This window comes from Nicrophorus vespilloides, unplaced genomic scaffold, assembly GCF_001412225.1.
Source record: "Nicrophorus vespilloides isolate i.1.1-1 unplaced genomic scaffold, Nicve_v1.0, whole genome shotgun sequence".
NCBI classification, from domain to species: Eukaryota; Metazoa; Arthropoda; class Insecta; order Coleoptera; family Silphidae; genus Nicrophorus; species Nicrophorus vespilloides.
The window spans coordinates 230,001-247,044 of NW_017096087.1; the positions used below are offsets into that span (position 1 = coordinate 230,001).

The 17,044-nt window shown below is 31.6% G+C and overlaps 1 protein-coding gene across 1 annotated transcript; it reads right to left on the reverse strand.

Moving 5' to 3' along the window:
- Nucleotides 1–621: 621 nt before the first annotated feature.
- LOC108569461 (clavesin-2-like) lies at nucleotides 622–10,375 on the reverse strand. The gene is made up of 2 exons (XM_017931018.1): nucleotides 10,068–10,375; nucleotides 622–2,184 (listed from the first exon to the last, which is right to left on the reverse strand). The coding sequence occupies exon 2, from the start codon at nucleotides 2,178–2,180 to the stop codon at nucleotides 1,335–1,337; it is 846 nt and encodes a 281-aa protein (XP_017786507.1). The 5' UTR covers nucleotides 2,181–2,184; nucleotides 10,068–10,375; the 3' UTR covers nucleotides 622–1,334.
- Nucleotides 10,376–17,044: the final 6,669 nt, after the last annotated feature.

Below are 17,044 nucleotides of genomic sequence, written 5' to 3' on the forward strand. Positions count from 1 at the left end.
ATTTGGATCTTCATCGATGACCGTTCGTTTTACTTCTTCTGAAGTTTAGCGAAGGATAGTGGAGCATTCTGAGTGGCTTCTTTATTTAAATCAAAACAAAAATTTATTGTAATCTTCTTTCAAATCCTTTCATTTTCTTTGAAAATGTTGAACGATTAAGTTTGTAACTTTTAAGTTACAGTTCAAAAACTGTTTATATCAACAATTTTTTTACCTCGAGATGAAAGCCTTACTAGAAACCACAGTAGTTTCGTGGTACTGTGGGATTCTTACCTACTAAAAACCTCTCCTCTTCTTCATCAGCATTCAGGTTCTGTTTGTTGATACCTCTCTGAAATGTTGATTTACCTTACAATTACGTTCCATTTGTCACTGCTTTTCAGTAGTTCACTGAAAATATTTTTCGGGGTTATAACAACTCCAAGGTTTGGAGTTACCTGCTTCCTTTCAGCCCAACTGCAGCAACTGAATAACGTATATTCCAGGCTGTCATTATCCTCGCAATACCACCGTCTTTTTTATTCGCGATGAAGTATAGATATATACCAACAATTAGATAAATGCAAGTTGTTGAATAAAATAAGACATTCAGGTTCAAGACAAAAGAAACTGAAAGAGGGGTTTAAAAAAAAGTGTAATTTATTGTCTCATATTATTGTTTTCACTTCAACGCTTTGACAATCCATATCTTAACCTACAAATCGTTTTCGCCTCGTACAACCTAAGTGAAGTGACTTACAGCTAAATGTACACAGAGTGACTTACAGAGAGATAACGCGTATAAATAAATTAATATAAAAATTTACAAGTAATCAAATAATATCGAGAGGTTTCACATCGTCTTAAGAAACAGAACAAATTAATATTTAAAAAAAAAACAACTTAATTACTTGCATCACCGATATAAAGTGATCTAACGTGTATAAAAAAAATATATGTATACATTTGTTATATTTTTATTTCGAGCAACCCGTCTTGCACGGCCACCAGGACATTTGCCTACTCGTTCGTAATGTCATGATGAGTAACATCCAACAAACAATGAACACAATGAACTCTTTGTTTATATATTTGAGTTATTCGTGAATGCGAAAGAGCCTGCATTGTTTATTAATTTATTTCGGGACGTGTTTCCTTTCCACGAGGATCTGAATTAATCATCGTCGCAGGATCTGCAACTCTTTTCTTATTTTTTTTTAATTATATTTATATCTTGTTTTCATCTTAAAGTATTACTTTTTTTTTTTTGGAATTTCGAGCTTAAAAATTTTGCGCGTAGGAACTGCCCACCGTTTCAGAATGATCTCTTCCGTTTTGTCTCTTTTGTGATTTTCCTAAACGACCTCGACTTTTTCTGCGCTCAGTATGGTCTTGAGCCACACTTCCGGGTTGTATCCTGCCTGCTCCCCGCCCATTTCCGTTGGGAGGATGTCCCTGGCCACGTACTCGTGCAGCGTGCTCAGGTTGTTTCCGTGCACGTAGATCCTCTCCTTCGTTTTGTCCTTGAGGAAGGGTTTGATCACTGTGAGCGCCGCCTCCACGTACCACGGTTGTCCGATGAAGTGGATGCCTTTGAATTTCGCTGGGAAGCAGTCTTGTAGACCTTCTATCATCAGCTTCAGAACGCTCGGTTTCAAATTCGTCGTCTGCCTAAACGAAAATTCGGTCCAATCCACAAGCACGACAAAGCCTTTGGCTTGGTACTGCGTTTCGTTGATCAGCACCTCCAGAGTATATAAAAGAGCACGATAGACGCTGAGAAGGGTGTAGGAGCAGTCCCAGTTGTTGGCGTTGAGTATCAGAACGCACCTGCCTTTCCTATCTTTGGAATCGAGCACTCCGGGAAGACCATCCTCCAAGGACTTTCTTATATCAGCAGCGTCCGTGTTGAAGTTCTTGAAGATCTCCGGATTCTTCTTCCTATACCCAAAGTAGCTTTGGATTAGGCTGAAAGCTTGGTCGACATCAAACTTCCTTGCATATAAAAACTTCAACAGACTCCTATCGTCCACTTGAATGGAACGCTTCATCTCGATATCAGCGGACTGTTGCACCAAAGTCCTCAAACTCTGAATCGTCGTCTCTTTGTCCACCTCCTTGTGACACCTCATCAGCTCAGTGGCGAAGGTTTCTCGAGATATCAACCCACCCTTCCAATCGTACTCCAAATATTCCGCCATTATTCTGCAACCAAACAAACAAACAAAATCAAACAACGTTTAACACGAATTAGCCTAAGCACACTTCACGAAATTTCCAACTTAAGAAATTGATACGCACCACTCGGAATCGAACAATGGACTGCCTTATTCCAATATGCATTTATTCAGTACGCTCCATCACCGATAAAGAAAAAAAATGTTTGTTGCTGTCTATTTGTTTCCGTTCGTTAATCTCTTCGCAATGAAAATATAGAATATTAAACGAACAATCAGCGTGCTTTGTGCTACTACTTTCAATACAAAGTCTAAGATAATCAGCTTCGTTCAGACTAAATATTTACTCGCAATCTAAAGCGTTTTTCAGCGTCTTTTCTTTAATAAGTAAATAATTCCAAGATTGAAATGTCAACGACACAGGTGATGCAGAGCAGAACAATAAAATTAATCAAGGCTTGAAACAGTTTTAATGGATTTTCACAGATAATTTAACTTTAATTAAACAAGTTTATTATAATTTTTTGAAAATGCAATTAAAAAAAAATATACGAATTCGCAACAATAAGCTATAAACACTGATATTTGCTGCAAGGCTATAAATAATTGTTTTATTTGATGGTTCATTTTTTTTGTGATAACTCAGAAACTATTAATTATTTTAAGGTTACATAAGAAGCTTTTTAACCGTTGCTAAGTAACGATTTCCACGTTTTATTTATTTACTCCATAACCTCTAATACAAATAGGATCATCAAGTAAATATAAAACTATGGCCTTTCCATTCTACCAGATTTTTTTTGGTAGTACCGGTTTTCCTGCAAAAATCTCACAAATTAAAGCAAGAACATTTTCCTTATTATTTCCATTTCTGAAAAATGTTAATAATCAAATTTCATAATTTTACTATATATATTTTGTATATTTTACTTAACTTAAATTAATGACAGATTTATCTGAAAAATCATGACTCAAATCTAGGTATTATGTAGAATACCGAATTATACAATAACACCGTTATTATGATTAACGTAACGTAAAAAATTGGGTCAATAATAAAGATTTGAATTTTTTTTTTTAATAACAATAAGCTTTGAACTTTATGACTTTATTATATGGCGCAAAGGTTGTCTATTTGCGCTCCTCCTTTCGTTTACTTAATGTATTTAGTTCATTACCATGGTTATTCCATGCCAACGCATAAACAACTAATTGAAAATGCATCAATTCTCTTACCCACATACAACAACATCAAAATTACATTTAATTTTTTTCTATTAAACTATAATACAGCAACTTAATGCCGTAACAAGTAGTTTTTTCTCTCTTAGTAATCACATTTGTAATTACTTTATAAAGTAAATATTAACGTTACTTTCAAGGATTACAAACTGCAAATATATATTTATTTCAATGTTACGCAAAGGTATAATAATACCTGATTTCAATCGAATCATTAATAAAAGTTGATGCAAATTGTAACTTAAGTCTGCCATCTAAATTAACCGGTTGCAAGTCCGACAACCAAAATCCCGTCTATCGAAATACCGACTATATCGAAATCCCGACTACCATAATTTTGACAATCAAAATCCCGACTATATCAAAATCCCGACAGTGTCTTTTATTATTATAAATTTCTACAATAACATTTATATGGTAGTCGGGATTTCGATATAATCGGGATTTTGACATAGTCGGGATTTTAAACATCGGGACTTTAATATAGTCGGGATTTCGAACGTTAGGATTTCGATACAGTCGAAATTTACCCAAATTAAGAACTAAGTACTTGTCTAAATATTGTTGGTATACTAAACTGTCAGTAATAATAAACTTCGCATATCGAACGTTGTTTTGTAGCCACGACTCCAAATCTACTATAACCTAAGTAACATGTTGTCATCCTCCAATTTGTTTACATAAATGTCAAAGTTCAAGTGACAAGGTGATGCGTATGCAATGTCAATTCAACTTAAAACTCAAACTTGATGAAAAGTCAAGTTATTTAAACTTTCGATTGTTTCTTTTTTTAAAAGTATTATTGAAAGTGGGTGTTGCAATTTGCAAAGGTAGTGAAGTCGATATAGTCGGGATTTTGATTGTCGGGATTATGGTAGTCGGGATTTCAAACGTCGGGACTTTAATATAGTCGGGATTTCGAACGTCAGGATTTCGATACAGTCGGGATTTACCCAAATTAACAACTAAGTACTTGTCTAAATATTGCTGGTATACCTGTCAGTAATAATAAACTTCGCACATCGAATGTTGTTTTGTATCTCAAAATCTACTATAACCTAAGCAACATGTTGTCATCCTCCAATTTGTTTACATAAATGTCAAAGTTCAAGTGACAAGGTGATGCATACACATACTTCAATTTCAATAATACATTACAAGGAAGCGAAGAGCATCACTGATATGCACGTATACTCATTAAAATCCTTGAATCCTCAGCTTCAATTAGTCTCACAAATAATTATTCCGCCCATTATATTTTTCGAGTTCTAAACGCAATTTTAGAGATTTTAACAATAACGAAAAATTTTACTTTATCGACATTCCTTCAATTTTGATAATAAATTACAACAAATCCAAGAGCATCACAAACGTGCAACTATACTCATTTTATTCTCTATACATTAAGCTTTAATTAATGTATTCAATCATATTTCCACCCTTCCTACTTTCCGAGTTATAAGCAAAAATCTAAAGATACTACTTTGTACGCTCCGAACAAAAAACTTCAATTTCAATAATAAATTACAAGAAAACGAAGAACATCACTGATATGCACGTATACTCATTAAAATCCTTGAATCCTCTGCTTTAATTAGTCTAACAAATAATTATTCCACCCATTCTATTTTTAGAGTTCTAAACAAAATTACCTATCATACTTTTTGAGAATTTAACATATGTCAATTCAACTTAAAACTCAAACTTAATGAAAAGTCAAGTCATTTAAACTTTCGATTGTTTTTTTTTTTTTCAAGTATTATTGAAAGTGGGTGGCGCAATTGGCAAACGTAGTGAAGCAAATATCAGATCATCCAATTACAATAAGATATTGACCTATGATGCCTACGTCCTTCGCCGAGTAACATTCTTCGATTCAATAGTTGCTGCATTCGATTATCAGAACACACTTCTTTTTATTTTTGTTGTTGTTGTTGTTCTGTCGCAAGATCAGCGCTTTTCGGAACGGATACGCAATCCAAGTACGAGGTGTACTTTCGAATTAAATTGTTTCATGGCCCACCTCTTTACTTTTATTTTCATCCAAAAATTGACAGTATTCCAATCATTAAGAACAGTGAAACTTTATCGATTTACTTTTTTTCGAACTTGAATCTGCTATAATTAGAACGCAGCGTTTGGTGTTTACTGTATCAAGTAGTAAAGTATATTTAAATACACGTTAAGGGTCCAAAGTACAAATAGTTTTTTGTATCGAATTCTAAAGAAAAATAATTATTTAATTAGTAATTAAATTTGAATATTTTAGATAAATTATAGAAATTTTCTCTCTTGGTTACATAACTTTTTCTATATGAAATATGAATATTCAAACAAAAATAATTGGTGAAAAATAACGTTTAAAAAAAGCGGAAAACTTTTTAGTTTAATTAGTGTAGGAATTAAATCAAATTTATTCAAATTTCGTCACGTCGGAAGTTTGAAGCGAGTTTTGTATATATTTAGATAACCGTTTCGGTTTGTTTCAGAAATAAATAAATAAATAAATAAACATGGGTTGAGATAGAAGAGCGAAACGGCTGGAAAGAAGAAAAAAATGTTGGAAATATGTAGTCTCTCATATTCCGGGATCAACCATTTAGAAAGTTGAAAATGTATTCTAATTACGTTCGTGAAAGTTTTCCTCTTCGCCTATATCGCTCATCCATCCACTAATTAACTTATTAATAGACACGAGGTAATAATCCCACTCGAGATTGATGTATTTCACATAACCATCACTAGATATTAACGAAATCTCAGATTATCAACAAAAAAAAACGCAAACGATAAAGGTTTTTCAAAACAAAAAAAATAGATTTAACGCAACGAATTACTTAATTGTTTAATACGTGCCTAAATTATGGTTACACTTCGAATGAGGATTTAGAACGTGACACATTTGGTTATTATCTAATTTTCTGTTGCAAAGAGACAAAGAGATTTTGTTTTTCTAGTTAATGAGTTACAAAATAATTGCGAATCTCATGCATGCAGAATGTCGTAACACAATGGTGAAGCTTTGAATACTTTTTAAACATTCGTCATCTATTTACAAAAAAAAAATCATTTTTATTAATGTAAACTTAGATTTTTGTTTATATGACATAACGAAACTTCATAATTGACAGTTAACGAATGTTAAGCAACTTCATTAAAGATTGGAATTTGGAAAAGGTACTAATTTCCACATAGAGCAAATCAATTAGAAACGAAGACGATTTTCTTTTTATTAGTACATAAAACTTTTTTAAACTGTAATTTCTTTTTATCTCATATAACTAAACGTACTTGATTTATAATTAACGAAAGTTAAGCAACGTATTTAGAGGATATAATTTGAAACGGTGCGCATTTCCAAGTAGAAACGAAGACGATTTACTGAACACTTAACAGTGACATCAATTTGTCATCAATTTACAGAAAAAAATGTTTTTGTTAATGTTAACTTAGATTTTTATTTATATGACATAACTAAACTTCATAATTGACAGTTAACGAAAGTTAAGCAACTTGTTTACAGATTGGAATTTGGAAAGGTACTAATTTCCACATAGAGCAAATCAATTAGAAACGAAGACGATTTTCTTTTTATTAGTACATAAAACTTGTTTTAAACTGTAATTTCTTTTTATCCTATATAACTAAACGTACTTGATTAATAATTAACGAAAGTTAAGCAAGGTATTTAAATGATATCATTTGAAACAGTGCGCATTTCCAAGTAGAAACGAAGACGATTTACTTAACACTTAACAGTGACATCAATTCGTTATCAATTTACAAAAAAAAAATCGTTTTTGTTAAAGCAAACTTAGATTTTTATTTATATGACATAACTAAACTTCATAATTGACAGATAACGACAGTTAAGCAACTTGTTTAAAGATTGACTAAAGAAAAGGTACTAATTTACAAATTTACGATTTATATGCAAAATAATTGCGAATCTCATGCATGTAGAATGTTGTAATATAATGGTGAAGATTTGAATAGTTTATATAATTGTTTATATGACATAACGAAACTTTATAATTGACGAAAATTAAGCAACTTGTTTAAAGATTGGTTAAAGAAAAGGTACTAATTTACAAATAGAGCAAATCAATTAGAAACTAAGTCTATTTATATGCAAAATAATTGCGAATCTCATGCATGTAGAATGTTGTAATATAATAGTGAATATTTGAATAGTTTTTAAACATTCGTCATCAATTTACAAAAAAAAATATTACGTTTTTTTTTTAAGTAAACTTAGATTTTGTTTATATGACATAACGAAACTTTATAATAGACAGTTAACCGAAGTTAAGCAACTTGTTTAAAGATGGGAATTTGAAAAAGTACTAATTTACAAATAGAGCAAATCAAACACGATTTCCTTTTTCTTGGTACATAAAAACTTTTTAAAATTTATATAACTTGATCAATACTTAACGAAAGTTAAGTTGGGTATATCCAAGTGGAAAAAAAGACAAGTAACTAAACGTACTTGATTATTTATTAACTAAAGTTAAGCAATGTATTTAGAGGATATATTTTGAAAAGGTGTGCATTTCCAAGTAGAAACGAAGACTATTTCCTTTTTATTGGTACATAAAACTTTTTTTAAATTTAATTTCCATTTATCTCATATAACTAAAAGTACTTGATCAACAATTAACAAAAGTTAAGCAACGAATTTAGAGGATATATTTTGAAACGGTGCGCATTTTCAAATAGAAACGAAGACGATTTACTTAACACTTAACAAATTAACACATTTAACAAAATCTCAAGGTCTGTAGTCTCTAAAAAGACCTAAGAAATATATATTATAAAAAATATTTTTTTCTTTAATACATTTTCAATTCGTAATTGGATTTTCTTTCTATAGAAAACAAATCTATTTATATGATTCTATTTATAAATTAGTAATTGTAAATAAAAATCGTTTCTTAGAATATTATATAAATCTTAGTTTACTTTGAGAATAGCAAGTATCAAATTAAACATGAAATTATTTTTACTTTTATTTAATAAACAACTCTAATACACAATAAGAATCAATTACAAGCAGAAGCAAAGATGTCTCAGTTTTTCATTAAAATATGCTTTAAATATTTAGCGAATGATTCATAAATGGAACTAAGTGACATAAAACAATGCACGTTTCTTAGTATATGCTCAAGCCAACTATTTTAGCGATAAGTAATGTTTACTTATTGCATATTTATCTGAGACAAGATTTCTTTTAATGTGTGATTCAATCTAATATTCATTAAACGTTTCTTTGAATTCATGAACTCTAAGAAATATGTTAAATTCTATTTCAGAGTAAAGATTGAAAGCCTTGGTAAAATCGTCTATAGTAATTTCATTGTAAGAATATAAAAAAATAGCAATATTTTTTTCATTAATCAAATATTTAGATTTTGTTTCTTAGAAATATTTATTATTTGTAAAAATTATAATTTCTTAAGTTCAATTTGCAAGGTGCTTTAACAGTCTTTGTTGTATTCGAATTTATCCAGTTAACGATACATTACTTTAATGGATTCTCAGAAACATGAGACAAGTAATCTTCTAGTCTGTCTCCATGGAAATTTAAACTTATTGACGTTTTCCGTTGCTATGTAAGAAAATTTTGTTTATTTCTAACCAATCTTTAAAATTTAAAAACCTTAAAGACTCTAAAATACTTTTTTTTGCAAAACATTTAATTTAAAAAATTAGTATTGATCATGAATCCACAATTTGTTTACTTACTTGTTTTTAAAGTTTAAGTTATATTCTTAAAATGATTTTGTAGATAATATTTCTTACTTTTGTAATCTATTGTATTTGCAGTTAGATAAAAGTTTATTTCAAAAGATGTAGGAATTTGTAGGAAATGCAAGCACTTAAACTTGGGGAATACCGTCGAGTTCCATTATGTTTACAACTGCAAATAGTTGTTACTAATATTTAAACTAGATAAAACAAAAACTTTGTGTTTTCTCGTAAACCTAAATATTGGATTAATAATAAGTCCAGATTGTTTGAATTTATTTTTATTTTGATGAATGAAAATTTTAGTAAATGAAACCGTACTATGCGAGGTATTGCTGTATATACAAAGCGTATTGATTATTTTATTAATCAGCAAAAAGATATCATTTGCTCTTCGGTTTGTTGATTTAATTACGTTGCTAAGCGCATTTTTGGTTCGATGACTTCTTCGAATGCGTTATTCTTCAGGTGAGTCATTATTTCCAACACTGGTTCGAACCTGTCCAAAAAATTTGGGATTCTGAACATATGGTATAGGTAGATACCGAAGTTCAGCTTTTGTTTTTGTTAAAGGTTCGTTTCGGTGCGGCGCGTTTCAACTATCTATTGACAAAACAAAAGGCGATTGCGCAACGTTTGATTACCAACCGGAGAAAGCCAGCATTTCGGATTATTTACCGTATTTTCGAAGTTAACTCTCATTAGCGGCGCTCTTTCTATCCGTCAGTTCGCCTCGCCCGAAGCGAAGCAGAAAGAGAAAAAAACATTTCCAACAACAATAACGAGTTACGTAATCTGATGGTTTGTTGCTTCGTTGTCCCATTATTTTATCGCAGTTTTCGATTTGCATACGCGCGTAATTAAACGCAGATACTGCCAAGGCCCATCCGATTAGCTTCCCAATGAATGGCGACTCACCTGATTTAAGTCGACTTAAGTGCTGAACGGGTTTTCTTCGGACGGTGAAGAGCTGAAGACCACTGCAGAAATGGACACTTGCTGTGGTATTCGATCGACGATCCTCTTATCATTACTCGGGTTAGGAACACCAGGTGAAGCAGCAGCACCACAAGCACCAACGATTCGTTCTTTTGATAACAGTTTTTCGATAATCCACTCCAGCGGTGACTTCACGGATGGTTCACGATCGCGTTTCACACTGGACGACCACCATACATGGTACTCGCTCGACGAACCAATGCAGCCAGTCTACATGACTCACTTCCATACCAGTTGTATACTTGTGGGGACCCACACCACAGGATCCAAGTTGGTCGTGGTGGGAGGTTCAGTCCATGTACCTGGTTACAAGGTTTCCTCCATTGGTCACTTGCGGTTTTTACACGCACCGGGCTCACTTACGGTACTTCTCATATTAACTAACGAAAAGAAATTGAAGAAGAAAAAAAAAGAACAAACCGGAAACATTGACCAACAACAAACAACATTGGTACCTGCAATACTTCCCTTCGACTTTGTCACTTTTCACAATCGCACGCAACTAATAATAAAAAAAATAAGTATTGAATCAATCGGAAACTTGCTATCGCATTGCTATTGATCGGTCCAGATTTTTCGGGTTTACGTTGGAATCAGCGATTAAAAATTGTACGCGGATTCGTCATTTCACTGGAAACACACAGTATTGATTCATTTCCTCAAGGTTGTCTGATTCTACATGCCGCTTGCTACTGCATATCATTATTTCATAATACGAACCGAAACCAGTTTGTTTTTATCAGTTCTTCAAAGTGTCGCGAATCGAGGTGGAAAAATGAAACCCCAATGAAAACTAATATAATATTCTCAGTCCATGCGCAACTCTAATTACCTTAACTGCTGACGCTGTATCGCGTGAAATGGACGTGTTTCTGTCTCTTTCTTTTTAGAGCTGATTCTATTAATAAGACATTTTCCTTCATTAATAATTGATCCGTTTTCCAGAATCGATGAATCGAGTATTTCCATAATCCAATTTCAGCGTCTTAAACAGTACTTGACAGATCAATTGACATTTAATCATTATTTGTCATCTTATTGTTTCTATGGTTATAATCAACAAATCTATCATTTTTTATTTATCCTAAGCATACTAATTTATATTTATTTTTTTAATTATAAAAGGTGTCCCAAGATTAACACAAGATTTGAATTTGCCGCAAAATTTGTTGGCAACCACAAAAAAAAATCACAATCTGAAGACTAAAGACTGTATTTTCTATTTAATTCAAATCAATTTTATCTTGATGCAAATTCCGATTTTCCGATTTTTTAAATTCATTAAGAAGAATGATTCTATTGGTTTTCTTTGGTTCATGAATATGGAAACAGAGCAGCAGCAGAAAGACATTTTGCTCCACCACCAACAGAGAAAATGGTTCGAAAATGGAAAAAACAAGAGGAACAATTGAAACTGCTAAGTAAAGACAAGAAAAATAATTTATTTGGGTGCGTCTTATGGTCCGAAAGTAAAATTAAATTATTGTTTTAATAAAAGGTCTCTACATTTGAGGTGCGTCTTATAGTTCGAAAAATAGGTATTTATTCGATACTTTGACAGTAATATCTCAAATAATCCTACGAAACTTATTAGTACTAATAACGTTACTCATTAGATTTTGTGTAACTAACTAATTTTTTATTGACAACCTTTTGACAGTTGCCCTTAGTAACTTCCAAATGATTTATTTTGTAATTGTTAAAAATTCAATTCGTATTAAAGTTTTCAAATTATTTCCAAGTTTCTGAGTCATTAATTGTATTAAATTGAAATTTTGTAAGTTTATTAAACTGAAATTGACATTAATGAGTTTCAATTATTTATTGATAAAACAAAGGCGATGATTAACACAACAAAATAATAAACATTTCTTCGAAGTTTGTTTATATTTTTGGTTCATTGACTTCTCGATTTGTTATATTACAATATACTACGAATGAGTCATTAATGCAATTCAATGCATATTAATTAAATCTATAAGTTGAAGTATAATTTGTGAATATTTCGATAATTATGTAATCAAATAAATTGTTAAAGTATTAACATATTTGACAGTCTGTCAATGACAAATTTGATTTGACAGATCAACTAATATTTAATGATTTTGTTTCTATGGTTATAAACTATAAATCTGCCATTTTTGTTTTGTCCTAAGCATTTGTACGTTTACTTTTGTTTGTATTTACAGTGGAACCTCGCATAACGATCATTTCGCTTAACGAGCAAAAATGAGTCGTTTAACGAGCAAAAATGACTCGTTTAACGAGCGACGTTTCGCATGACGAGTGACGATGACAAGAGAAGTCCCGGATTGCGCGACTTCTACATCATTTTTAACACATATTATGGGTATTTTTGAATATGTTTCACTATACGAATATTTCGTTAAGCGAGGTTCCACTGTATATCGAAATAAAAGTGTCACTTCGATACAAAATGAAAAGTTTAAAAAAATAATATTTGTATATTGATAAAAATAAGTGCAAATTGAGTAATTTAATAAAAATACAGAAATTGCATTGAAAACAAATATTGAATTTTTTGATTTAGTTCAATTGATTGAAAAAAATATTTTGTTTTTATTAATCATAATCTAAATCAGTGATTCTCAAACTTTTTGGGCATAAAAAGTTTCTGCGACATCCCGAAGAATGAGTAGGTGTGGAAATACAACTAGGATTGATCTGTCATTAATTTTTTGTTACCATTTTACGCGACCCACACTTTGAGAATCACTGATCTAAATCTATGTTTGTATAGACCAGTGGTCGGCAAAGTGCGGCTCCGCATGTGGCTTTTTGGCTCCTTAAGTGCGGCTCTGACACAAATATTTATTAAGTATGAAATTTAGTTTTATTTAGTGTAATAAAAGTTTAATAAACAAGCAAATTTTGTTTAAAATTGTTGTAATGTTCATATTTGGCTTTTTGGATAATAAATTTTCCGACCACTGGTATAGACTAAGAATAAAAATTAGTTTAAAGGTAGTTAAATTTCCATTTTTTACGTATTTTTGTTTTGATTAAATAATTTAAATGGAAAAATATTATTTCTTGTCCACAAACGCATTTAAAAATATTAATTAATATACAAACTCATTGTTAATAAATACAACATTTTGATAACAACTGAAAGTAATTTAGATATGAGGCAAAACATAAATACATTTAACCGATAAAATATTGACATACGATAAGTTTCGCAATCTATACGCTCTCTATATGTTGTTGCTTTTTGTAACAATATATTATAACGGTGTATCATAATTTCATGCGATCAACTTCTTTGTCCGCTAATCATAAAAACGCATTCATCAAACTGCATAGAAGTAGGTTTCGCATGATAAATAATACCGAAGATTTCCAATAGATTTTTTTTCTTTCTATTATCGCAGAGAAACTAAACGCAATCAATTTCAAACGTCGTCGATTTCTTTCCGTTGCTCACAATGCGCGTATATGTGTATAAATAGGATACATTTTAAAGTGTGTCATCGACTATCTGGAATACTGTAAATGTCCATCGTTATTCTTTGCATAACATTGCGTTTAAGTCAGGCTTATTACTGATTCAATACGAATGTTGCCGTAGACAATCAAGCTACACCACCAGTCTATAGACATTAGCTTAACAATAAGTTTTTATTAATTTCGATACGAGGAAAACCGCTCATTTCCTTTCAGCTTAAGGCATATAAATTACGTATTGGAGACGTGCTCTTTACGTAACGCCTAAATCGGATGGAAATGCTTGTTGTTTCGTTCCGTATTTGTACGTTTGGTTTTAGGAAATGTTAAAATTATAATCAATTATATAACATAGAAATTAATTTGAAACATTGTATTTTTATTCCATAGCTCAATGTAATAAATTCATTTTAAACTATAAACTTAACTTTAATATCACATTGAATTAATTCAAATTAGAATTCATGAAGTATTTTATTAAAAGTAATACAGTAAACTTGATATTAACAACTTATTAAATTCTAAATTAATTATATTGGGTGAAGTAAAAAGTTCTGAGCGTTTTGTCCCATACTTTTAGCTTCTTCGTGAGACCAGCCTTGTGCAAATGTTCCGAACGGTTTTCTGGATAATCTTTAGTTCCTGGACAATGGAATAAATGCTCACTTGCAGGTCCAACTCGACGATTTCCATGATTTTAACAACATTTTCGACGATTGGTCTACCAGAAATGTCTCATCTTCGACGTCCATATTACCAGAACTGAAGCGTTGGAACCAACGCTTTACTGTTGCATTAGATGCTGTATTGGGTCCATAAACAACACAAATATTTTTAGCCGCCTGCTCTGCTTTTCTCCTTAGTCGTAGTGGTACAGAAAAATATATCGATTTTTTCATTTTTTTACCTCCATTTTGGAACGCTCTAACATTTCTTAAAGCGTTTAAATAGCAGTATAGAATGATAAGATGTAACGTCACGATGTATACGTTGCATCGTAGGATATTGCTCACTAAAGCCATGTAACGAAAAACGCTCGGAACTTTTTACTTCACCTATTAATTAATATATTAATATTTCTAAAATATGTGTCTTGAAATTTTACTTTAGGAGTTGAATCAATAAATTCTTGTAATTTAAAATTCATTTAAAAGAATTGCGAGTGAATTTGTAAAAAAAAAATAATTGAATAAAATCTGAAATTGTAGATGTTTTAAATTAAATTGTTGAAGGCAGATGCATAAGAAAAAAAGTAAACGAAACTGAAATTGGTGCGGCAACAACAGAAAATATAGTTAATATCGTCGTAAAAGTGGAAGATTTTTTTTTGCATTCAATTTAATAATAATAAAGTGAGACTTGGAGTGAACAGCTCTGAACCAGTTTTTTTTTTCGTGATTTCTCTTTTAGTCTCGTGGCAATTTACGATTTCATACCTGAAAACAACGGCGACAGCAGAAAAAGAACCTCATCCGAATAATAATAATAAAAGAAATAATCTTATTATACGTCTTCACCTGTCCGATATTTCTTCTTTTTTCTTTACTTTGCACTGGATTTTCTCTTTTCGACGCATTTTTCTTTTCTTTTCGTTCCTTTATAATTTTTATTGCGCTATCAGCATTATCTAGATTTGTGTTTCAGACGACGAATATCGAGGTTAACCGTTCCAATTCGCTCTTCTTCTGCGGTTATTTATGCAGTGTGAGTGGATTTTCCAAGATTCTATTTGAAGATAATTTTCATTTTTGTTTTGTGATAATTACGAAACAACAATTTAAAATCAAATGTGTTCTTCTGTAATTTTCAGGAACTATCAAAATGCTACAATTGTTTCAGAGGGCTCATTCGAAATATAACCGTCTCCAGGTTACGATTCTTGTTGAATTATGTAATTATCCTGCGTTGGCATCCTGAAATTTGATATCTCGTAGCAGATGAACTGATGACAAATCTGTGTCGTTAGAAAAGTGACACTTTCAGCTTTAATTTGAGTATAAGGTGATGAAATTATGTGTAGCGGTTCTCGATTAATTCACTAAAAACTGAAGACATGAAAAACACGTTGGATCGCAACGTACGTTATGCAACGAGTTGCGTAACGCTTACCTGATTATGTTATAAAATCATAAAAAAGTTTACTAGTTATTAACGAAAAACCTTTTTTTTTTCAATCAAACTGATTTTCACAAAATCCAATTTGACAATTGGACAAAATTTTCGGTAATTTTCAGATGCTAGAGAATCGTTCCATATTGCTCATTCAAAAGGTGGCAGTCTAAAAAGTATGTTTCATGTCGAATTACGTAAATATACTGCGTGGTTATCCTGAAAAACTACGTCAATTTTGACAGCTCGTATCAGAAAGCTGTCAGTGAGTTCGTTGGAAAGGCGAGACTTCCAGCTTTAATTTAAATATAAGGTGATGGAATTATCTTTAGCAGTTCTCGAATAATTAACTAAAAACTGAAGACATCAAAAAGTCGGAAAGGTGAGACATTCATCTTTCATAAGAGTGATCGATGATGTAATTATCTTAAGGGGTTGTTGAGAAATTCACGAAAAACTATAGACTTTGTCAAAAAAAAACGTCGTTTCTCTGTTTTTTCAATTTCTACATCTCATAGCAGGCGACTACATGACAACACGAAGGCTCGTTGGAAAGGTGAGACATTCAGCTTTCATAAGAGTGGTCGATGATGTCATTATCTTAAGGAATTGTCTAGAAATTCACTGAAAAAATCGAAAAAACGTCATTTCTCTGTTACGTAACTTTTGTTACAATAAAAAGTTGCGCAACGTTTGCGTGCATCTGATTGTGCAATAAAATCTTAAAAAGTTTATTACTTTTCGAGTTATTAACGAAAATCCTTTTTTTTTTGGTAAATCCAATTCAATTCTACAGCTCATAGCAGGCGACTCGGCGACAGTACGAAGATGCANACTAAATAATGAATGGTTTTTCTCATGTTTTGTTATGTTATATTACAAAAACAACAAAGTGTTCCGTGAAAATTTCAGGATTTACGAAGTGTTCCGTTGCAGCAAAAAATTGGGAAACCCTGCTACATAGCATTATTCCTATTGAATTACATAACTATCATGTGTGGTTGTCTTGAAAATAATGTGGTGGCATTTTCAGAAACGTCACTTTTGACAGCTCGTAGCAGACGAACGTATGACAACAGAAAGCTGTCAGTGGGCTCGTTGAAAAGGTGAGACTTTCAGCTTTCTTTTCAGTATTATTATATTTTGTAATCTGGTTAGATTGAAGATTTAGAATGTTGTTTTTTAAATATTGTTTGTTGTTGTCTTATATTCGAAGTGTTCGTCGAGGTCGAACAGTGTCTGTTCTTATGGTGATCTCTCTTTGTCGGATGGATTGCGTCCTGAATAGCGATTATCGAGTCCTTTAAAGAAAAGCAAAT